This window comes from Phascolarctos cinereus, unplaced genomic scaffold (genome assembly GCF_003287225.1).
Source record: "Phascolarctos cinereus isolate Bilbo 61053 unplaced genomic scaffold, phaCin_HiC Scaffold_9;HRSCAF=440, whole genome shotgun sequence".
Taxonomy (NCBI): Eukaryota; Metazoa; Chordata; class Mammalia; order Diprotodontia; family Phascolarctidae; genus Phascolarctos; species Phascolarctos cinereus.
Genome location: NW_027556402.1, coordinates 104,422,584 through 104,447,036, shown reverse-complemented (window position 1 = coordinate 104,447,036; position 24,453 = coordinate 104,422,584). Strand labels below are relative to the sequence as shown.

The 24,453-nt window shown below is 34.1% G+C and overlaps 1 protein-coding gene across 1 annotated transcript in view; it reads right to left on the bottom strand.

Moving 5' to 3' along the window:
• Positions 1-24,453, bottom strand: part of FBXW7 (F-box and WD repeat domain containing 7) — a 106,663-nt gene that overhangs the window by 20,463 nt on the left and 61,747 nt on the right. Inside the window, 3 exon segments of the mRNA XM_020994034.2 lie at positions 6,083-6,217; positions 12,940-13,081; positions 17,134-17,216. Coding sequence (XP_020849693.2) covers positions 6,083-6,217; positions 12,940-13,081; positions 17,134-17,216 — 360 coding nt within the window.

Here is a 24,453-nt window from a genome sequence, read left to right as displayed (position 1 = left end):
TACTGATCAGTAAATACAAAACATACGGAAAGTAATTCTGAGGGGGTGAACACTAACGACCAAAAGGATGAGGAAAGGCCTTGTATAAGTGGTGCTTGAGCTGAGAATGGATGGAGCTAAGGATTCCCCCAGAAGCAGAGGTGGAGAAGGAGAGCCTTGCAGGCATGTAAGACTCCCTATTCAAAGGCCCAGAGAAGGAGACTGCATGTCCTATATCAGAAGAGAGACAGCCAGTGGGTCAGCTGGGCTGGACCACAGAGTGCACAAGATGCAGTAATGTCAAAATAAATCAAGAAATATAGGTTGGAGCCAGATTGTAAAGGCCTTTACATGCCAAAAAGGAAAGTCAAACATTTATTAAGCACCTGCTATGTGCTAAGCACTGTAATAAACACAACAAAGGATACAAAGAAAGGCAAAAACCAAACAAACAGTCCCTGCTCTTGAAGAGTCTGATGGTGGAGACTACATGCAAAAAACTACATTTGCAAGATACATACAGGTTTAATTGGAAATAATCAACAAAGGGAAGGAACCAGCATTCAGGGGAAATTGGGAAAATCTTCCTGTAGAAGGTAAAATTTTAGCTGGAACATGAAGAAATCCAAGAGGGGAAGATGGGGAGGGAGAGAATGTCAGGTATGAGGGACTGCCACTGAAAATGTCCAGAGTCAGAAGATGGAGTGTCTTGTGCAAGGAAGGGCACTTCACTGGATCACAGAATACATGAGGGTGGAGTAAAGTGTAAGAAGACTGGAAGGCGGAGGGGAGGACAGCAGCTTTATGAAGGGCTTTGAATGTCAAATAGAGGAACTTATATTTGACCATGGAGATAATAGAGAAGCAATGGAATTCACTGAATAAGGGGATGGCATGTGCTTTAGGAATATCAATTTGACAGCTGGATGGAAGATATTCTGGAGTTGGAAGAAACTCATGGCAGGGAGACCAACCACCAGATTATTGTGCAGTTCAGGAGTGAGGTGGCCTACACTAAGGTGGTGGTGATGTCAGAGAAGACATGGGGCATATATGAGAAAGGCTGTGAAGGTAAAATCAACATACTGGTAACATACCTGACACAGTAGAGTGAGAGAGGGAGCAGTTGAGGATGATGCCCAGGTTGCAAACCTGGGTAACCAGGAGGATGGTGGTATCCTAGGCAGGGCTTCTTAAATTTTTTCCACTCGCAACTCCATCAGTGCTAACTAAACTGTGGGTAGCGACCCCATGGGGTTACAACTCACAGTTTAGGAAGCGGTGCCGAGAGAAACAAAGAAGTCAGAAGTAAAGTCAAATCATAAAAACAATATCCAAGGATTTGTAGTTTGGGTCTATTGGGGGGAGGAGGGAAGTATCTGCCTTGAACTTGAAGTAATTTTTAAAAACAAAAATGGCAAATGATAGAGGGATGATGAGAAGACAGGAACACAAATGCACTGTTGATAAAATTATAAACGGATCCAACCAATCTGGAATTTGTTGTAATTCACTAACCTGGCACACCGTTTTATCCAATGAATCCAAGGGGAAAAAAAAAGAGAAGAAAAGGTCCTACATAAACAAAACTACTTATAGCAGTATTTTTGTAGTAGTAAAGAAAGGAAAATGGGTGTCCATTATTTGGAGATAGCTCCATGATTTGTGATATATGAATAAAATGGAATTTGTGTGTGTGTGCGTGTGTGTGTGTGTGTGTGTGTGTGTGTGTGTGTGAGTGATATAAGAAAATGGAGAAGAAGTCAGTGAATAAAGCAAGACTAAAGATTAGGAGAAAAGGGATGTGTGAAAAGCTCCCAGGGGAGATAAGAGATGAACTCAAGGGCAAAAGTAGAAGGGCTGACTTTGGTAAGAAGGTCAACATTTTCCTCCAAGACTAGAGGAAAGAAGGAGAGAATGGAAAAGGGTGTTAAGGAGATATCAGATATAGAATTGTGGAGAATAGGGACAGTCTTAATCTTTTTGATAAAGCATGAAGTGAGATTTTCCATTAAGAGGGAAGATGAAAGTAAATAATCAGAATAGGAAAAAATTAAGATTTAAAATAATACTGGGGAATGCAACGGGGAAATCCCCAAAGGGAAGAGTGATACAGTTCACTGACTTCATTATCTTTTCTTACCTAGCAGAAGTCTTTCTAAACTTAAAATACTTTCCTTAACATAGGGAAAGGGTGAAACACAAATACATAGTAGCATCCTTACAGAATAGGGAATAAGTTCTGAACAAGAGAATGGAGGGAAAAAGCTAAACAATTTAATACCTTCTTAACTCATGTTTTCCTCCAGTTTAGGTTATTTTATTCTGCTTATAGAAAATTCCCAAAGAACTACACGTTCATTCAAATATAAATATAAAAATACTTTCTAAAGTCGAATACAAATGAATTACGATAATTCTAGACATTGTTGCTCTTTTCATTGGTGATAATCAAGATACAACGGCATGTAAAATTGGAGTTTCCATAAATAAGCACTGAAACTATCTATTCAGAAAAAAAAATTAAGTAGTTGAGAAAATAATTTAACGATCTACTAAATGGTACAGTGGAAAGAGTGTTGGATTCGGAATCAAAGGACCTGGGTTTGAATTCCAGCTGGCCACTTATTGTGTGACTCTGGGAAGTCGTTTAGCTTCTGCTGGGCAGGCCTCGGTTTCCTCTCTACTATAACATGAAAATTTTGCATAGATTCCTCCCAAGGTCACTTTAGGCTCTAAATCCACAATTTCATCCTAAATTACCAAACACATGATCTTAAGTCACCAAACTAAATGTGATTTTATGCTGAAGGCATTCTTCCTATGGTTCTGTCTGTGATAGTTGTAGATATCTACAAAATAAATCGAATGTTTTCTTACAAAACACACTCTCTGATATTAAACGGTAAGCAAACAGCAAAGCCAGAAGGTATCAGATTTCAAAGATATGTCTAAAAAGTTAAAATTAATTCATCCAAAGTGGTTACTTTAAAAAAAAAACTACTTGACAGATTGCTACTGAACAGTTAGTATCTTCTTTATAAAGTGAAGTTTTAATTCCCACCCCACCCCAGATTAGAACATATAGTTCTTTTATTAAATAATGAAAAAAGGTTTAAAAAAAAGAAAGGTAAGGCTTTCTATCTGTCAGTTTGTTTCAGAAGAATTTTGTTTCAAATTCTCTACCTAAGATGGGAAGGAATAATACCAGACCATGGCATAGAGATAACACATCAATTTTTTAAGGTCTGCAAGATACTTGATACACATCACCTCCTTTAATCCCTATGACGACCTGCATTGTTCCCAGTTTACAAAGAGGAAATTGAGGCTTAGAAGTAAAAGTAATTGCCCAGGACCAAGAGGAGTCAAAGACTGAGTAGAGCTAGGACTCTTTCTAAAATATCATGTTGCCTTTCTAGATCAAAGACAGACAATCTAATTATTTTGCATCAAAATGAATGAGGGTATGAGGGTAAACTCAATAGGGTCAAGTCAGAATAGGAAAAGTCTAAAGTTTTTGGTTTTGGTTTTTTAATGGAAGAGATTTCTAACTAAAGGGCCTCTTAACTGGATGAAAATCCGAAAATAACACCTTGGTGACACATTAAACTACTTTGCTTAACTGAACAGGTCTGATTCCATTCAGCAGTAAGGGGCCTACCTAAAAAAGTTACCAAAAACCCTTGGAACCACAAAATCAAAGTTTTCATGATTTCTGAGAGAAAGATGATGCAGATACTTTCTACAAACCCTTAGGATTTCAACTCCAATTTGTGTAAGTAATTTTGGTCTGCTGGAACTGCTTTGGTGAACTTTTGTTTCCACTAATTACTTAGAACAGTTTAATAGCGCTACATGGAACCTCACTGGCTCTATTTCAGGGGTAAAGAAACAATGTTTCCTTAAAACGCACCATGTGGACCTAGAGGATGAAGGTGACTAGAGAATCCTGCATGTTACAGTCAGCTCATATACTTACTTGCTACATTTGTCTTAGCATAGGTATACCTAGCATAAGTTTGCCCTGACCTACATCATCTAGACAAATGTCCATTTACCATACGTGTCCCACAGAACTAACCATTCTCTGTGATATTCTTTTGCCTAGCAAAAAAATTAACCAATTAGGAAGGAGTATGTCTATATTCACTTTTTTTTTAATCTAAAGAACAATGTAAGCCTTTGTGAGATTTTGAGTGTTTAAAAGATTAATGATTTTTATTAGTTAAGGAACCTGGAAATCATAGAAAGACACTGGAGAGCAAAAAAGTATTATGTACTATTTGCTAAATAATTACAAGGTCCATTTTCCTGGCATATAGGTCATACTACGCTAACTGGTAACAGTTTTTAGGTTATTAAATATTGGTCTCAGTTTCATTACCTCAAGAAATTATGTTTTACTCATTTTTACATGTATGAAACGAACAATTCTGCTAAACTATACTAGAAGGAATTTTTATCAGTATTTGAAAAGTACAACATAAACAATACCCATCTATAAAGTTGTCTATGGACTTTTTCCCATTTCTATACCAATTTTTGATATATCTTCCCTTTAAAATGACTTTTCACTTAAACTGTAAAAGAACATTTAAGCCAAGCCAATAAAACTATAAGTCCTGTGTTATTGGAGATTTGTATTTGTTTTAGCCTCTGAAGATATTTTCCTATTATGTTTGGTTCTGACTTTAAAATTATCTTCTTTTTTTTATATAAAATGAAGTCATTATGAAAATCTGAAGTCAAATGCATTGCTCTTAGTAAAGGAGGGGGGAAAACAGCTACAAGGAAGAGCTTTATATTTTAATGAAAATAAAAGCCACCTCTACAAGGGTTTCAAGAGAAATTGGGACAAATAAAGGTGAAGAGATTCATTGGGTCCAACATCTGTGAAAGCGCTTCTCATTATTAATCTCCCTCTGAAGGCAAAGAGAGAACCCATATCACTTTCTGAAGCCAACTTCATTCAAAAGACTTACCATTCTATTGTAAGAATTATTAAAAAAAAAACTTGCTACAAGGGGACTAAATTATCTTTTATTTTATATGAAAGAAGATACACTCCATGAAAGGTATTTTTTCCAGACTGCCTTACCCCTGAATTATACTTAATATCAGTATACATTAATTATGTCATCAGGTTAATTATGTTCATATCTGAAATGATGATTATGGTACAAGTAGGGAGCACCATCAAGAACCTTAAGACATTTGGAATAGTCACATGAAAAGAATTTCTCTCTTTCAAACCCAAATTGCTTATAGCTGTAAGCATCATTTGAAATAAAGCAGTGTACTGTATTTCTTTCACAGTCTCTTTATCCTAACCTACATACAGCTAGTGATAGGCACATAAAACTGAATGAGCTATGTAAACACCAATCATAATGACGTTCACAAAATTTCCTACATATCAGTTCTATTTTCCCCCAAAGCAAATGAATAAACCTCTTGACAACATGGTGTAACTTTTCATCTTCTTGAAAATGATTTTGTATATTATGTACCCCTCACACACACATATGTGTATGCTAAAATTACCTTAAATTCCACTAATGTACTTTAAAATAAAATGCCCCAGAGAAAATATGAATCATGGTAAACATGTATGAAGCAGCTAAAATTTTTTTAAAGGATCATAAATCAATAAATTCAGAAGAAATCCTAAAAAGTCCATATACACATACAGGAGCCACTAGTCTTTCCATTCCTACCAGAATTTCAACTTTCAAAACATTATGCTAAAGAGTCAGACATCCTATGTAATACATGAAGACAGTCTGTCAATAATCTGAGGGAAAAAAAGGTCTTGATGAGACATTCAAAGTAACAGAACTCACTAGAGTTTTCCCTTTCACTTGGGACTTATCCCAGTAGTGGAAAGAAGTCTCTCAGCTCATAAGAATGCATTAATCTGAGAATTACATTATTAAGTCAAGGCAGTTTTGTTAACTTACAGCCCTCTTTAACACCAATTAACTGTGTTAAACTGACAATACTAAATACCATAATCAGCATGGAAGTGTTTGAAAGTAGCAGAAGATGCTTTATGTAGTTAAACAGCACCCAGTGCCCCAAATTCATTGATAATCCTCACCTCTTTGGGGAGCAACGAAATGAAGTCTCGCTGAAACTGAGGTTCTATTACTTGCATCATATGCTTTACTTGTGTTGGTTCACAACTATCAATAAGTTCATCTAAAGCAAGCAGTTTCTCTGGTCCACTCCAGCTCTGTCAAACAGAAAACAGCCTTAGCATTAGTATTATTTTAATAGATGCCCTAAGATAATATGAATATAAAACCTGAGGTAGATTTCTATACCAAGAAGATAGAATTTAAAATGATGAAATTCTTTGAAATTTAAGTTTTACATGGTGAGCTGCCCTTTAAAAATATTCAAATTATTATACAACTCTTGTTGACCAAATTAATTTCCACCATGACAAATGTTTATATTGTAGTAAAATATATTGAAGTAAAATAAAACTATAACAAAGAATAGCTTAAAACATTTGTAAAGTTTATGGATTGTGAACAAAGAAGCTTTTATAGAATTATCTTTTCTCTCACACAAATTTAAATGATAAAAATCATTTAGTCTTCAAGTTTCACAAAGTAAACCAGAAATTTCATTTGGAATGGCAATTTCATCTCACCAAAGCTTATTTTGTAAAATGCTTTGCATATAGCTGAAAATTATTTATTATGTTATTGTGGTTACATGTTCATCTGTAACCAGGATCCTGGCTGTAAACCAAAATTTTTATTCTGTAAACATCAATTTACATTACTGAGTAAATAGAAAATTTTGATTGGTAATTTTCCTTTCTCTACATTCTTTCTAATGGGCACCATAAAATAGGATGTTTTTAATAAGGCACTCATCTGAGAGTATAGCAGATTAACAACATCATTTGCAGAAAAATTAATAACTGAACATACTGCACATCTGACACGTGTGTTTTCCACAAACTCAAAGGCTTCTGATTTGTTATTCCAAAACAACTTCAACTAAAATCTCACAAACAATAGAAAATGGTAGCTGATTTAGTTTTAAAATTAGAGCATGAATAAAAGAGTAAAAAAAACTGACATGAAATGAGAGGCCACAATACTGGAAACCAACACGTAATCACATGTTAAACATACAAGTGCCTTTATGGTGGCCTGTATGTGTACAACAACACATAAAAGGCCACTGGGGGGTTGTTAAAAGATCAACTTGTTTTTTCAAATTGTTTCTTTAAAATGAAGACCACATTCATGAGGTCCTTTGTTTATCTCATCAGCATAAAGTGGTATTGCTTTGCATGCATATGCTGTCTTCTGTTGAAGCAAAGTTTTAAAAACTCAGATCAATTAATGTAATACTCCCATTTTTGAGAATTAATAAAGTCAACAAACTAATGTCAGACAAGTCAGGGTCAAAGTTAGATATAGAAAATGAATGCTATATTTAGTTTCTGGCTCAGACAGGGAGCTTGGACTTGATCTCACAACTAAGTGATATTGTACTGCAGATAAAGCAATCTGAAGTTACAACGTAGCTAGCTCAAATACTGATAGTAGTATTAAGTCAAATCTTTGAAGAATCTCTACATATATATATGTGTGTGTGTGTGTGTGTATATATAAAAGCACCCATTTACATAATACACATATGCTATAGATGTACATATACATAATTTATACATGTATATATGCGTGCAGTATATATATCTACACCCTCATCATCATTTTAAAGCAGTTGTTCTGTCTAAGCCACTATGTTACGCAATGAGATAAAGGGAGATTATCTCTGTCTCTGTACCTTTTATATACTATTTTTCTATACCTTTTCTATACACTATTTCTTCTCATCCTAAGTTAGGAAAGAGAAGTGAGTTAAATTACCACATTTGTTGAAATACTAATACAAATAATAATAATAGCTAGCAGTTAAATAGTACTTTTAAGTTATACAAAGTATTTTATAAATGCTATTCTCATTTTATCCTCACAAAAACTCATGGTAAGGTAAGTGTAGTTTAAATAATACCAGCCTGAGACTCTGGAGACCTGGATTTTAGTCCCACCTGGATCACTGATATACTATGTAAACCTTGGACAAGTCACTTTAACTCTGGATCTCAGCTTCCTCATCTGTAACATAAGAAGATAGCCTAGACAACTTCTAAGAGATCTTCACAGATCTAACTTAACATTCTGTTTCAAATAATATTGGATAAAGCAAAAGTCAAGTAAATGAGTTTCTTAAAGTTTGTTTCAATAGGGTTTGACATTTGTCAATTATGGACAAATGATGTCCAGTTGGGACCTTTAGAAGCTCAGTCATTTGAAGCATATTTGATTTGAAGTAATGATACAACTCTTGAGATTCCTCCTATTACTTCTTGAGTGATATCGAGGAAGGACTGTGTTTTAGGAGGCAAGAAGAGAATCAGGAAAGGTAGACTGTTCTGGCACCAAAAAACTACAATGAACTACCTTTTTGGAAAACAACAATGTGAATTATCTGCATGTACAGATTTACTTCAAGGGATAAGCCTAACTCCAAATTTTACATTCGATTAAGACTTAGCTGCAATGGAGACAATTATTGTATTGAGAAGGAAAAATGGGGAAAAGAAAGTGAGCTACTGGAAGGGTACTGGACTTAGCTATAAACCATGAATTCCACTGCTATTCATTAGCTGTGTGACTTCAGGAAGGAAACTTAACCTCTCTGGGTATTGCTTTCTTCATCTGTATAGGGATTAACTGGATATCTAAGGTCTCTTTCACCTCAAAAATCCCATAATTTTATTTGGGGTGTGTGTGTGTGTGTGTGTGTGTGTGTGTGTGTTTAAGTGGAGATAATTATCCTTTGATTTTCTCAAATAAGGGAGTACTTCTCTTTGGTCTTCTATTTTAAGATATCAAGGGGGAGAAACAGATACAACTTAAGGGTCAAGAAGCGAAACAAAGCTGCAATTTGTGGAGAAATAATGGGCAACAAATGTCAATTGCAAGTTTAAAAATTCTCTACGGAATTCGTATTTTATTTCACATACTTATGAAATTTTGAGTTGGAAGGGACCTTAGAGATCATTTAGTTCAACTTTTCAAGTCATTCAGCATCCACATGAATACTGCAGTATTCAAATGCCCTCTTCCCCCTCCAAAATCTAAAGATAGATCTATCTATCTATGCACCATATCTCCCATCTCTCTTTCTGACATATTTAGTCATTCAAATACTCTTTGCAATTTGATTTCTTAGTAATACTGTATAAAATTAATCATTAAGAAAATACTTTTAATCCTCTTTCTCTATTATATTGAAAGTCTTTAAGCACTGTGAAGACAGGTAACTAACATATAAAATTAAAAAATCTAAATAAAATGGTAAGGAGTGGCAGGGAATGCTAGGGAGCATGTATTGCCACTGTTTCCAAAGGTCAACATGAAAATGGAAAAAAAACCTTTAGTACCTTAGACCTTCTATATTATAGTCCCTCGTATCTCCACTTTTAATTTCTAAAAATAAGAGAACACTTTCAATTAATTATTCTTGTAAACTTGCTTTCAATTCAAGGACAACTCTTCACTTCTCTCATGTTTGATATATTATTAAGAAAATACATGCTCTGAACAGGTGGGCTGCTTGAGAATCCAAAATGAGTGATAATATATGGATAATTCAAGTGATGCACTGATACTCAGGAAACACTAAACCTTGAGAAGCTTTCTAATTTGTTGAGAAATTGGGGAGGATTTATGGGAGGACATGGGCAAAAACAATATAGAGCAAGACAATATGGACAGGCTGTAATTTGCACCTTTTGGATAGACTATAATACAAATACATTCATGGGCAACCCCACATCAATCTTAATAAGAAGAAAAATTAAGGAAATTAACATTTATGTGTTAAACTGATCTGAATCTTTTTAAGGGTTTGGAAAAAACATATGGAACCCAAAAGAATCTAAAACTAGCTGAAGCATTCTTACTGATAGCAGATTTCTTTGTTATAGAATATTTATGTGAAGAAAAAAAGAATTAGAAAGCAGTATGCCTTTAGGGATAATTTGAAATGTCACTGTTGCTAACCACAAACAAGTTTTGCTCATTTAAACCTTTCCCCATTTGAAACAATGATCAAATAAACCTGCATATGGACAAATGGTAGCCTACCACTTCAGATTTTGTTGGGTAATATCTGTCCTTCTTGCAGGAAATTCAATTGATCTAAGCCTCAAGTTTTACATTTTTCACTAGTTTGGTTGCCAACAAAAGTAGAATTTCGGAAAACAAAAACTTGAACTATATAAAATTTCTGTCTTATTTTTGTCTTTAACATGTACTCTTCTTGTAAAATGACCTATTTTTAAAGTTTTCTCTGACCTAAAATGGTTTATCATTGATGCTTATACAATTTACAATGAGTGAAAAGGAATACTCTGTCAGTACAGATGGAGTTGGACCAAACCAGAGCTGTAGCACAGACTTAGGAGCAATAGCAAAACAGTAAGGGGACAAGATATCCCATTATGCTAGTTATGTTACAGAAAATTCAACACTAAGTATGTCCCAACAGTGTGTTCACAGAAATCATGCCATTTTAATTATCCTTTAGCTATATCACACGGGTCAAACTTTAACACAATGAATATACCTCTTTTTTATTGTAAAATTAAATCTACTAGTTGGGCATTTAAATAAACTTTTAAGAGATATGCCTTTAGTAGAGTGATTCATTTGTAAAAGCTTTGGTACCAACACTGAAGATAGAGTATGGCAAAACAACAAGATTTGTGGGGTATGTTAGAGACATGACGCTTAAAAGGATTAAAAGCATTCAGCTACTTAGCTAGCCTTTTGTTGCTAGTAGATTTCTTTGTTATAGAATATTTATGTGAAGAAAAAAAGAATTAGAAAGCAGTATGCCTTTAGGGAAAATTTGAAATGTCACTGTTGCTAACCACAAACAAGTTTTGCTCATTTAAACCTTTCCCCATTTGAAACAATGATCAAATAAACCTGTACATGGACAAATGGTAGCCTACCAACTTTAGATTTTGTTGGGTAATATCTGTCCTTCTTACAGAAAATTCAGTTGATCTAAGTCTCAAGTTTTACATTTTCCCCCCTTTTATGTACTCTGTTTTTGGAAAGCTAGTAGTAATTGCTCACACACGGGATTCTTAATAATTAATAAGATGAGACACCATCAAAACAAGTAAACACTGTAAATGATATCATCAATAAAACACACTCTTGTAAAAGTACTGCACAGATGCCAAACACTGTAGATTGATCAATGAGGAAAAATGGGGGAATACCAAATAACCAAATACAACTTTGGTTATCCATCCACAAAACAAAAATAAAATTGATTAGGTCATTAAAATGCTGAGTAAAACTTAGCCCTGGGCTGCCTTCTGACATTATGAAAACTTGGGATAATTTGCTCAAATTCAGCATTTCTTTTGAGTCTGGGTGCAGTGATGACAATTCCAGTCATCACTAGTATTACTAATTTTCCACCATGTTGGTAACAGGGTATGAAGAAAACAGCTAGTGCTCTTCTTTGAAAACAGCATAACTCAAAGAAAGAAAAGTTTAAAAACACATACATATATAATCACTTACACCCTTGTTGCATTCATCAGAGCTATACTTAAAATCTCTTACATGAATTGTTTTCCCAAGTACATTTTGAAAATTTGTAAATGTGCTTAGTTTTCACCTCTCACTATGAAGAAATGTCTGTAAAGAAATAATAGCAACATTGGGATGTTTTATGATAAAAACTGAAATCAGAGAAAAGCACAATTTCAAATTAAAAATAAGGAACATTGCCAGATAAACAGGAAAATGTACTTCTAAACAATAAACTTAATAAATGTAATTATAAATATATCTATTTGTTTAGCAAATAAGTTTGTATTAATGTTAAGGCTCAATACTAGGGCACTGTAGGTAAAAACAATAGTGAACATTAGCCAATTTTCAGAATCAAGAGAAAAAGAATCAATTTCCATGGAAATGAATCATTATTTAGCCTTTAGTTTGTTATCTAAAATAGTATATGATCACTCCTAGTTCAACTAAAATCACTTTGGTGGATGAAAAAGAGTATGTTTAAGGACATACACATGATGTCAAAATCCATATTGCTGCCTGTGTGCCTAGAAAGCAATTAAGAAAAATAGTGCACTTCTGTTTTTCTGCTTAGATTTAAGAACCCAGTAACAAAATAAATGATGACAATTTTGGAAATCTAAAGTAATCTCTTCAAATAATTACGCTATACTCTTGTTAACCACCTTGCCCTCTACATTCCTACAACCTCTGGGAATGTAAGTAGTCATAGTCAACAAGCCATGTCTGGCCTAGCTTGTTTGGTGGTGTGCCTGGCTGTAGATCCAAGAAGCACTTTCAGTTCACCTTACTTGAAATCAGTATGCCAGCAATATTCACTCCCTACAAAATTTTCACTATTTAAGGCTTGTGAGGTAGTCAGAAAGGCCACATACATACATACATACATACATACATACATATATATATATAAAAATAAAATTTAAATGTTTACAAAGCTAGTTCTTGGCTGTGAGTTTTGTACTTTTGTAAGGTGCATTAAATCCTTTGGGCCACTAGGGGAGCTAGTGAACGCCTACTAAAGAGTAGTACTACAGAAGAGCATTGATGAGGCATCTCAAAATTAATGACTGGCTATGGAGCAATATGGTCTTAAAAGCAGTGAGGCAGCACTAGAAACTAAGTATAATGAAGGCACAAACGGTAAAAAGAAGTTTTGCCAATCTAAAACCAAAAGGTTTTATGATATATATAAACAGCACTGGATAATCTTTTAAAAATTACTGTTACTCAAAAATTAAAATTAGTCTTTTATTAACTAATGACTCAGCAAAACCATTCAAAGACTATTTAGATTTGTCACCTGAAACATTTTCAGCCATTCCTGAAGGCCTGTAGGTGGCTGGACAGATGTAATTCGGCGCCTTTGCTGACCTTGGCCATTGGCCGCTCTGAGGTCCCCAAACGTGGTAGGTGTTGCTGAGCATGGCACCAGGCCAGTAGTGCTGCAAAACAAACGACAGAGGAAGTACTACACAGATAGCTGTTCTCCCCCTTGCCCTCTTTAAAATAAGAATGACAGTTTCTTAATTCCAAAAGGCAATGGTTATCTGGCACATATACATACATTTACCATTTATTTGAAAATTCCGCAGAAAGCCTGGGGATAAGTAAAACCTATTTTTCTATTCTTAGAGTCAGTTTCCTCCCTCCCACATAACCACCTGTTACTATCACAACAGTGCAGATCCTCTCAACAGAATCAAAAAAATCTCCATGGTAAAGCTGATATCACCAGTAGGGTATAAGCATACAAATGACATCAAAATATTTAATTGTACTTAGAACTCACATATCCTACTATCTGAGGCTGCAGAGGCACTTAGCATCACCTTGTGTTGAAAGTTAAAGTTACTTTTTCAGAAGAGAACTGGGAGAGAGTTTGAATTATCCATAAGAAATAATCCAAATGTTTATATTTAATAAGATGCATAGTGTGTGAGAACCTAAAAAAAATGAAGTAATGTAGCCAATGGCTCTGAATTTTGCTAACCAAATTATTTCTGAATTTTGCCCTAGATGTCTTCACAATCTTCCCTCACTATTATGGTCTAGTCTTCTCTAATTATGTATAATAACTGACAGGGAATAATATTCCCTGGTTTGAAATTTTTTTATCATTTTTATGTAGAAGGTATCTGAGTAGAGAAGAGAGACTGGAGAAATGCAAATCTAAAATACAACAGAGAGCACCTAAATATTTTGTTCAATAAATTTAAGTATAAAGAGTATTTTTTAGAAAAAAATGAATAATTCAGTTTCCTCATTTGGAAAACAAGGGTACTAGAGTAGATGATTTCAAAGGGGACTTTTGTAGCTCTTATATGTTCTCTTACATAGAAATGCCTACTGATTGTACACTGTCTTAATTATAATACTATTTTATTTTTCTAATTAAAGTATATAAAACTTGTTTGAATTTATAAAAATCAGGAATGGATGTGATCGTTTTAATCCTTCCTTATTATGGAAGCCTTCAATGATTATGTTTAGTAATACTTCTGCAAGGGCAAGCAAATCACAATAGCAAAATACATTACATTTATTCATTAACTTTTTCTTTTAGCATCCACTACATGCAATACATTATAAATTCAATTCACTATGCTACTTGTGAAGGTTTTCAAATTTAATCAATGGAAGAAATGGAATCTCATTGCTATAGATGATTATCAATGTTTTGATAACTGATGAAAATGCCAATTCATGAAATAATTCTACCACTTTACCAATTCTCATCATTTCACAATATGTCTTATTCTTTCAGTACATTTTATATAATCTCTCGTCCTATGATTTAGATCCTTTAAGACTACAAAACAAAGACAAACTTGTAGCATTAAACTGCATTGGCTTATTTCTACTAATTTCCTATTTCCACATTTCAAAGTGAAGATCCTATTTTTCTCTTCAAGAAGAAATGATTTAATTTCACTTTCTAAAATAAAAATGATCTGTACTTATAAGTCTTGTATGCATAACACTATGTGAAAAATATCTCTTTACCCATTCTCACATGTTCAAAATGGTAAGTATGCATCTTGAAAACTGGAAAATCATCCAAAATTTGCAACTGTTCTACATTCAATCTAATCCTATTTACTGAGATTATTTGTGAAAAAGCTAGCACAACTCCTACCTATATATTTTCTTGCTCTAAAATATGATCCATGACAAATAAAAAACCTTACTAGTTGCTTTTATAGTGTTCAGAAATCACAAAAGTCTATTTTTGTTCATATATCCAGAATATTTTATGAAAAACACATGAAACTAAACCCTAAAAGCTTATATTCCTAAGAAAAAGCATAGACAGATGAATACAAATAAAATTCAAGAAGTAGATCTTTCTTTCAAATAGTTAATTACTTAGGAGAAATATCATGGTGAAGCTAAGGGAGTTAGATTCAATGACCTCTAAGAGCCTTTTCAGCTTTAACCAGGTACGACACTTCTGGGTCCCAGACTCAGTTTCACTGTTTATTTGCTGTATGACCATGGGCAAGTCATTTAACTTGAGTCACTTTTTACTCACCTGTGACATGAACCATAGTAACATTGTGTGTGTGTGTGTGTGTGTGTGTGTGTGTGTGTGAGGATCAAATGAGATAATATGCTTTTTGTTGTTGCTGCTGTTCAGTTGTCTCAGTCGTGTCTGACTCTTTGTGACTCCATTTGAGATTTTCTTGGCAAAGATACTGGAGTGATTTGCCACTTCCTTCTCCAGCTCATTTGACAAATGAGGAAAATGAGGTAAACAGGGTTAAGTCACTTGCCCACGTTCACACAGCTAGTAAGCATCTGAGGCTAGATTTGAACTCAGGAAGGTGAGTCTTCTTGACTCTAGCAGGGGTACTCTATTCACTGCGCCACATAGCTGCCAAACTATAAAGCATTATAGTATTTATTCTTAGACTAAAACAGGAAAAATAGCTAATTTCTTTCATTTCACTGACCTTACTAATAAGGCAAGTGAAGTATCTGTGCTAAAATAAAGTCTTCATGATGCTTGGAAAATTAATTTGAAATACTTTTATATAGTCCAGCTCATATCATTGCTAACAGAGAACGGGAATAACACTGAAATCCATAGATACATCCCAATTCTCACTTTGACCATTGACTCAAATTCCCCCAGACATCAGATTTCTTTTTTTTTTTTAATCAATGCAGCTCATAAAAATAAGAAGAGTTTCATTCTCTTTATCACTTTATACCCTCTGGTGCCCAAAAGCAGTGAAATTGTCTCAGGGAAGGCAAGCAAGAAGAAGAAAAGAACAGAAGACATAGAGAATCTACAAATCAGAGTTAGGCAGTACCAGAAGAACTAAGAATTGGTTATGGAACAAAGCACTTTTTTTCATACTACACTGCCTTCCCTTCAGTTGTCTTATGCTGTAAACAGTCATAATTATACAGAGCTACCATACTTTGAACAGAATAATCTGTAAGAATGATGTCTTCTAAACCGATCTAAAGTAAAGATAATTTTATTGAAAGTAGATTAGTGGTAACGGAAGTAAACTATACTAAATGAGAGATGAAGGTATGTGTATGGGTGTGGGTGTGTGGGGTGTTCTGGTTTTCTTCAAGCAGCAACTTAAGGCATAAAAATAATTTCTCCTATTATTTCCCAGAGAGAGAGAAAGAGAGAGACAGAGAGACAGAGAGATGCACCAATACGAATTCATGGGCCAACTTCCAGCCTAGTAATTCAGAGAAATATGAAGACATTTGGAAAATGTAAATTTAAATTCTGAAAAGATTGATACCTTTCTTTAATTTTTAAAGGATACACACAAACCACCAAAAGTTACTTTTAATTGGCAGCTTAATAGACAGTATGCTTAAGTTAGGCTAATTAGCATGAGAGTGGGAAAAGTTTTGTAGTGACGTATAAATCCTCAAATGATGGAATGCTTCAGTAAGACACAAGAGAACAATTGTAGCTAGTTGTTATGGTAACTATTGGACTGGTATGAAAATGTATGTACTGAAAACATGTAAGAACTACTAAGCAAGTAAAATGTAGTTTCTAACAACAATTTCAAGAAATAAACTTCAGTTAGTAATTATGAGGTTTGTATTATTAGCTTAAAATTGAGTCTTCGGTTTTGCATGTATAAATTTCTACCTCAGGATCACAGTTGCTATAGCAACTTGATACTCACATTTTGGGATTTCCTTTTCAGAATTTCTTAAGAACTGTGCTTTTAAAATTGTATTCAGTTCACATTTTAGTCTTAAGTGAAAGCTTCTATCCATGAAATGCCTTGCTTCATAGGTAATTGTTGGAACAACACAAATTCTTAAATAAGAAACACTGTCCCTCCTTTATTAAAAAAAATCTTTTAATACCATTGAAATTTGGGAATATGATAATTTTAAATCATCAACAATTTAACATAAAGTGGAAAGCTATTTTTCGTCATAGCAACTGGAAAAAGAGGCTGTATGTAAGAACTATGAGAGAAAATTAGTTATTCCATTTAATTACCTTGTATATTCTGAGACTTTGCATGGTTTCTTTCCCAAAGAAAATGACCGGACCTCAGAACCATGGTCCAACTTTCTTTTCATCTACAAGATAAAAAAAAAGTTTTAAATTTTTTTCAACTATACCATTTTTAGTGAGTATCAATGAAAAAATTTAAATTCCCATCTAAATCATAAACTCTCAGAGCTGTAAGGAATCTCAGAGGTTATATGGCATAAGTAATATATTTTTTAAAAATACATAAATGTGAAAACATATGAAAGCTTCATAGTGCATGTCCAGCTAATCACAAGATGCCCAGGTCTCAAGATGGTTAAGAAATGTGGAATGGTGTTTTTCATGTGAACATGAATTTTTTGTTGCTGTGTATTTCCTTGTCAACTGTTTTCTCTAAGAAAAGGCATATTTCATGATAGCTTATACAGTAAAGGGACAAATTTAAGAAGTACCCCTTCCCTCTTGAACTGCATGTGAATTTTAAAACATTTTTGGCTCATTTCTTAAGACTTTTTACAAAACTAAGTGAACTTTTGAAGCACACTGACATTTACTATGAGGAAAAGATAACAAAAGTTATAAAATCTTATTGAAATATCAACTGTTATTCAAATAATTAATAACAAGCAGAGAGAATATTGAAAGGAAAAAAACTCCATAAAATCAAAGGGCTGTCAGAAAAAGGAATAACATTTCTAGGGGGAAAAAATCAATTGATCCATCATTAAGTTTTCATATGTACATATATACATTTAGAACTAAAATAATCTTGTACTATTTTGAAATGCCCCAAATCTTCAAAGTAAGGGATAAAATTAACATCTACATAAAGAGTTATGCTACCCTATGAGCCAAATATAGTATCCGGGCCTTAAGTATTACATCTTGCTTCATTACACAGCACTGCACAAAAAAAATTTTCAGAATGCTGTTTTTATTATGATGATATGATGTGTTCACTTTCATATCTTTTTTTTTTGGTAGAATGGTGGAATATCAAGCTTTAGGATATACTTCAATAATAGTCGGTTGAGTTTACCCAAACTCCATGTATTTGAAAACTGAAAAGAATAAAATTTGATGGTAAAAATACAACTTTTTTCCCCAACCTTAAATGTTTCCTCCTCTATGTTTGTTCCCTGATTTACTATTTCAAGGTATATGAGAAAACCCAATAGCCTCCAAAGTGATGGATAGCCTCTTTCATTTCTATGATAAAAAAAAATAAATAGCAGCAGCAGCTTACATTATAGGAACCTTGTTTTCCTGCCTACTGCCTCACATGGGAACATCACAGAACAACATGCTATGTAACATTAAAACTAAAAAGAACTCTAAGCTCCCAAAACTGACCTGCACAGCAATGCTTAGGGATAATGAGTACCATCTTTCTAACATCATGTAGGAAAAGACTGCACAAACACAGAGAGTTTATTCCTTGGTTCACGACAGCTAACTGGAAGACTACTAACTGGTCTCTGCTATCTTGGAGAAGTTTCCTTCTTCATTAAGTGTGTTTTAAAGTAATTCTTCTTAAAGAAATCATTGTTTCTCCTTCTTGAAGCAGACTTGCTTTTCAAAGAAGTAAAATAAAATAAAAGTTGGGACAAAAATATTATTTGATATATCTCTAAATACAGATGCATACACACACGCATCCATGCACCAAAGGGCCAGTACAGAATGCCCTAAAAAATGTTATGGTCTTTGGATAACTATCTCATTAGTGCTTATTTTCACATTTGCTATTAAAAAACAAACAAACAAACTTGGGTATCTGATCTAATCAAGTTGGTGGTATTGACTTTCAGAACTTCTCAGGATCACTCATAAATAATATGGGTGCAATTGCCATTTGACACACTAAAAACAAACTTTATTCCCATCTTAGGGTTCTTCCAATGAACAAATTGCCCAACATAATACCTTAAGGAAATCCTTGTAAAGGACTGCCAGAAAAAAAATAAAAATAAAATATTTACCCAGGAATTCAGAAGTCTTTTAGATGACATACAGCTTATTGAAACAGTGACTTTCAAATAAAATCAATTTTTGCATATTTTGGTATAGAAGGATACTAAATGAATTTTAAAAGAAATGCAAATCTAATTCTCAAGTGCTGTAGCAATCCTATACTTCACCACAACCAAGTAAGGGGGAAAAACCACATATAAGATGGAAAAATCACAGGTGTAAGATTCATTAAAAACCAACTAAGGTTAGAGAATTTCCAGGTCAGCATTTAGAGAGCTACATTTCAAAGTCATAATAGATTTTTGGCGATAAATGCTCAGTTTTAAAATGGCACTACTTATTCAGATCGCTAAATTCAAGCTTTTTACAGCTCATGTTCTCTTCCTTATTTGCCTTCAATCACAGCATAAAACAGAATACCAGGCATCTAGCCACCCACCAAAATTAGAGGATACTGCAGCCATCTCTGATGATACAGATTTTCCTCCTTAGCCAAGCACACACACACGCACAACACAGGAAGAAAACAGATTACTTACTTTGTAAAAAATCATTTTTAATGTGCCGTAGAACCCCATGTTTTCTGTATTTTTCCCCTTCGTGATTCCGTGCCCCCGTGTGTCCGGCTGCTTGGCAGTCTCTGACAATATAAACCTTTTTCAGGTAGGTATGTCACAGACTCTAATGTGGACATGCTCAGGCACGTCAGAAAAGGAAGATTAGGCAGCAGAACCAGCAACAAAACTCCACTGTAAAGGCAAATGCAGCTCAGTATCAAACCGCTTCTCAGGACACACATACATACATGCAGCCCGACTGAAGAGAACTCGAGGGAATAATGAGAGAGAACGGAGAAGATTATTGGAGGAGACTATGCCCTGTCAAAGCCTTGACTGAACAGATTCCTCCCTTAGCAGCAGAGGGATCAGATTACATCTTCCCTCGAACACAGAATGGTGCAGTCCAGGATTCAGCAATGCAGACTGCACATCAATTATATGGTGATCCGCTCCAGGGAGCCCGTAAGCACACAAGGCAACGAACAGAGGGAGGATGTGGGCAGGAAATGAGACAACCCCTATGCCACTGTCCCCTCCCCAAACTTTTTGTCTCTTATCTTCATATTAAAAGAGCATAGGATTTTAGGAAAGCATTAACAGGCAGATGACATTTTACCAATTCATTCTTTTTACGCGACTGAAGTAGCATGTATTTTGGGACAGTCTAACAGTAAAACAGGCTATTTTTACTATGATCACGCTGTAGTCCTGGACAAGACTGGGGAGACTGGGTATGCAGAGTCATCAATCCCAAGGAGAGAAATAAAATATTATTTGCAGGGTTAGCAACAGAATGAGCAGGTCTGGAGGGCACAACATTTGTGATAATTATGTAACACAGATTAGAGAGACCTCTGCTTATGAATTTTGTAGTCTGTAGTACTGAAGTCAATTAAAAATTTAATGAAAATAGCAACTCTCCATACTTTCCCATTCTGTACCCTACCCTCCAAGAAGAGAAGGCAGGAAAATTCGCCCTTCTCTTACATTTCCATGAACCCAAGTCAAAAGAATAACATATAAAAGTTTTACTGAAAGGTGTTCCCCCCATTCCTTTACTTTGGCATACAAATTGTGTTCATTTTATGACTTCATTCCCACCAGTTCACACAAAGAGGACAGGTCTATTTCCAAAATTATTTTTTAAAATGTATTAACTAATACAGTGAAAGTTGCCTAAAAGGTAAACTTTTCCTTGATGGTTTATATTGTATGTATAAGTACAAATCTGGACATTGTACCAATTTTCATCTTGTAAAATGTTGAAAACAACTTACTTTGGAGGTAATTAGAAGATTCCTTCGAGTAGAAAGGTCCATTATTATATAGTCTAGTTAATTAATTCCTACTCTCCTCATTAATGTACTACATTATAAGCAGAATATTGTGCTCTGAAAGTTTCCACATATTATTTGGATTTATTACTCTTAAATATCCTCAATTGCAGTAGTAATTGATTTCCTTTAGAAAAAAAAATTACTATTTTTAAAGACCATACTAAATCTTTATTCCGGATAACCAAAAAAAAAATGTTTTTACTCACAAATTTTAAGATTTCAAGACAGTCAATCCAGGTTTGAAATGACTGTTGGTACAGAATTGGTACTGCCAATTGTCGTAACTCGATTTTAAAAATATTAGGTGTGTATCACCTAATATTTTCTGTATTGCCAGCATTTTTAATAATTTGTCATTTGCTTTGTGTAATTAATATAGTATTTCTTTTAATGCAACATTAGATGAAAGAAATACAAAACCCTAGGTCAGTGATTATAAACATAAAAACAAGATTCCAAATATAAGTTCATCGAATAATAAATAGTAGTTCACATTTATATAGTGCCAGAAGGGCTTTCCTCACAACAACCCTGAAGGGTATATGGTTATTATTGTCCCCATAATATAGTTGAGGAAACTGTAGTTCAAAGGTTAAATAATTTGCCCAAAGCCACATAACTTCAGTCAGTGGTTAAGGCAGAACTTCAAGCCCAGCCCTAAATCACAATTCCCATGTTCTTTCCACTATACCACATTGCTACTCATATGATTGTCACTTGAAAATTATATGAACAGAATCAAAGAATATTAGATCATTTTGAGACTGCCATTTAAAAATCTCATTGCTGGCAATATATGATTAATGACATGATATTACATGATATGTGACACAACACAGCACAACAGAAAATAACATAAAAATTCTTGATTTTGAGGGAGAAATGTGTATAGATCCAGAAGAAGAGAATCTTCTAAATAATTTACTTTAAAAATGAAATGTCTTTGCTTTCAGCAGGAAATTAAACTGCTACAAGAATATCCATAAAGTCCTATTAATATTCTAATTATCTACAATTCTTAGAATTTTTTTTACTATGAACAATTCATTTATTTATCTAAACATTTAAAAAAAATTTATGAGGAAAAGAAATTTTTATGATAGATTTCATTGATACACACATGGAATTTAAGATGATGGCCCAACATTTTCTCTCTGGAAAAGGTAGTCAACCCTTAGCAGGATAGTCATTAGGAGATATGGTAGAAGGGAGCATACTAAACTAAATTCCTTGCTCATAACTGGTGTGACATTTTCTTACCATCTTTACACTAGTTGCTGCAGAAACTAATCTTAAATAGGTGATCATGGAGTAGATGTCCCAAAAGCTCATAGGTTATTAATGAGGTGGAAATATCACTAGGATCTCATAATTATGGCCACAAAAATTAAAGGAAGCCTACTCCCACCCTCATCATTTAGAGAACTTTAAAACCATTCATTTAACATATTTAAACATTTCTCCCAAATGTATGTAGTATTTATCTTCACCATGAAGAGGTTGAAAAGTAAAAGTTTTCTTAGCTAGCACCTATATGAATTTCAACTAAGCAGAATTCAAATCAATGAATTTTTAGTGCTATGGCATCAAGTTTTTCAAGTTAGTACTAAGTTATAATCTAAATCCGAACCACATCACTTACGGTTATGGAAGTCTCATCTAAAATGTTAATTATTTAAAAGAAATACAGGCAGTGCCCAGTCTATAAATGAGCTGAACATCAGGTTAGGCCTTTCTAAGTTTGGAACCTGTAGAATATTTCCACATAGAGACAAGTTATAGATGGTAGTTAGAGTCCTCACCAGCCCATAAAACTTGAAAACAAAACAAAACAAAAACAAAAAAACTCAAAACCTGAGGGTACATGTATAAATAAAACATTTTTCTATGTAGACTCCAGAGATTCTGTGGAACAATACTTCAGATCGTATCAAAGAAATCAACCAGAACAATAGGAGAAAGAAGACAAATCAGTGCCAGGGTTTACCATGTCCCCTATGTCATCGTCAAACTTAGAGCTGAAGTAGAAGCTCACTGGCTAGGAAAGTCAAATCCTAAGTAGGCAAGCCAGGACAGAGTAGCTTGCATTCCTGTAGCCAGTGGCCATTTTCCAGGTGGTTGCTCAATGCATAAATCCAGACTATCTGCAATTGCTAAATTACCTAAAATGATATCAATTTAATATGAAGAACACATGATTAGATCAACATGGAAGAGCTTATACCATACCTATCAAGCAGACATAAAAGTTTTCAGAGTAAAAGCAGCATTTTATCATTGTAAACTAGTACCTTATCTGATTTTTAAAAGTTAATTATATAAAATTCTATTGTTAACATTCTTGTATATAGAATTATTGGAATGTAAATAAGTTTACCAAAGGGGGAAAAAATAAATAGCTACAAGGAAAAAATGTATTCATTTCTTTTTCAAACAAATACTTATAAGTAAAGCAGTAATTATAACCTCTTCTAATACGCTTGTAAATAGCTAATTTCACTCATCTAAATACGAATTTAGCTTATCCTATATCTTAAATATAAAAGTTAATTTTTTATGTTGGGCTAAAGTCACAAAAGTTTCCATAGTGTACATATTTATTTAGCAGTTTCACCACCCATAAACCTTTTTGAAAAATTAAGTAGTTATCAACAGAGATCAAAAAATGCACACAATGCTTACTGCAATACAACTCCACTGGACTAGGTATATACAGAGAACGCATATTAAGCAGGGCTTCCAAACCAGCTGTTTCTTGATGAACTGAAGTGGGGAAGATAGCCATAAACAGGAAGGCCAGTAGAAAGGTTCTAAAGATAATTGGAGGCACAGCTTCATCATGACATTGCAGTGAACTTCTGGGAAACAATGGCAATAAATTACCCAGCTACACAGCTGTTTATCTAGTAAGAAGAAAAGTAACTCTTTTTGGAGACTGGGTTTGGGCTGGTTTCAAGCTGGACACACTATCAAATAATATTAAACAATGAATGAAAACCCAATGAACAACCTTCCTAGGATCACAGCATTAGAAAATAGTGCTAGATGAGCCATTGGTCTTTCATAGCTATACTCAAATAGAAAATTACCTTAATTGGTGGTATTTGTAAAAGCAAAGAACTCATCCACCTTTGCTATAAAAGAATAAGATAACAATGCTGATATTTGGATCTTTTAAGTACTATGCTTGCTAATCCTGAAATACTTTTATATTCCATTTTTAAACCAGTAAGAGAAAAAAGTCCTAACTCTGAGTGTCAACAATCCTTTTGGTTTTATTGTCATGACAACCTTTACTCTGCTGTTATAGTGGGAAAACCACCTGCTACAATTAAGTTTCTGGCCCTGGGCATCCTCTCTGGATACAGGAGAAGCCGTTTAAAACTTTAACCCAGAAAGAAAGGAATGTCGGGCATGTAGAGGTCATACCCAATTCTGTGAAGCTTCACTAA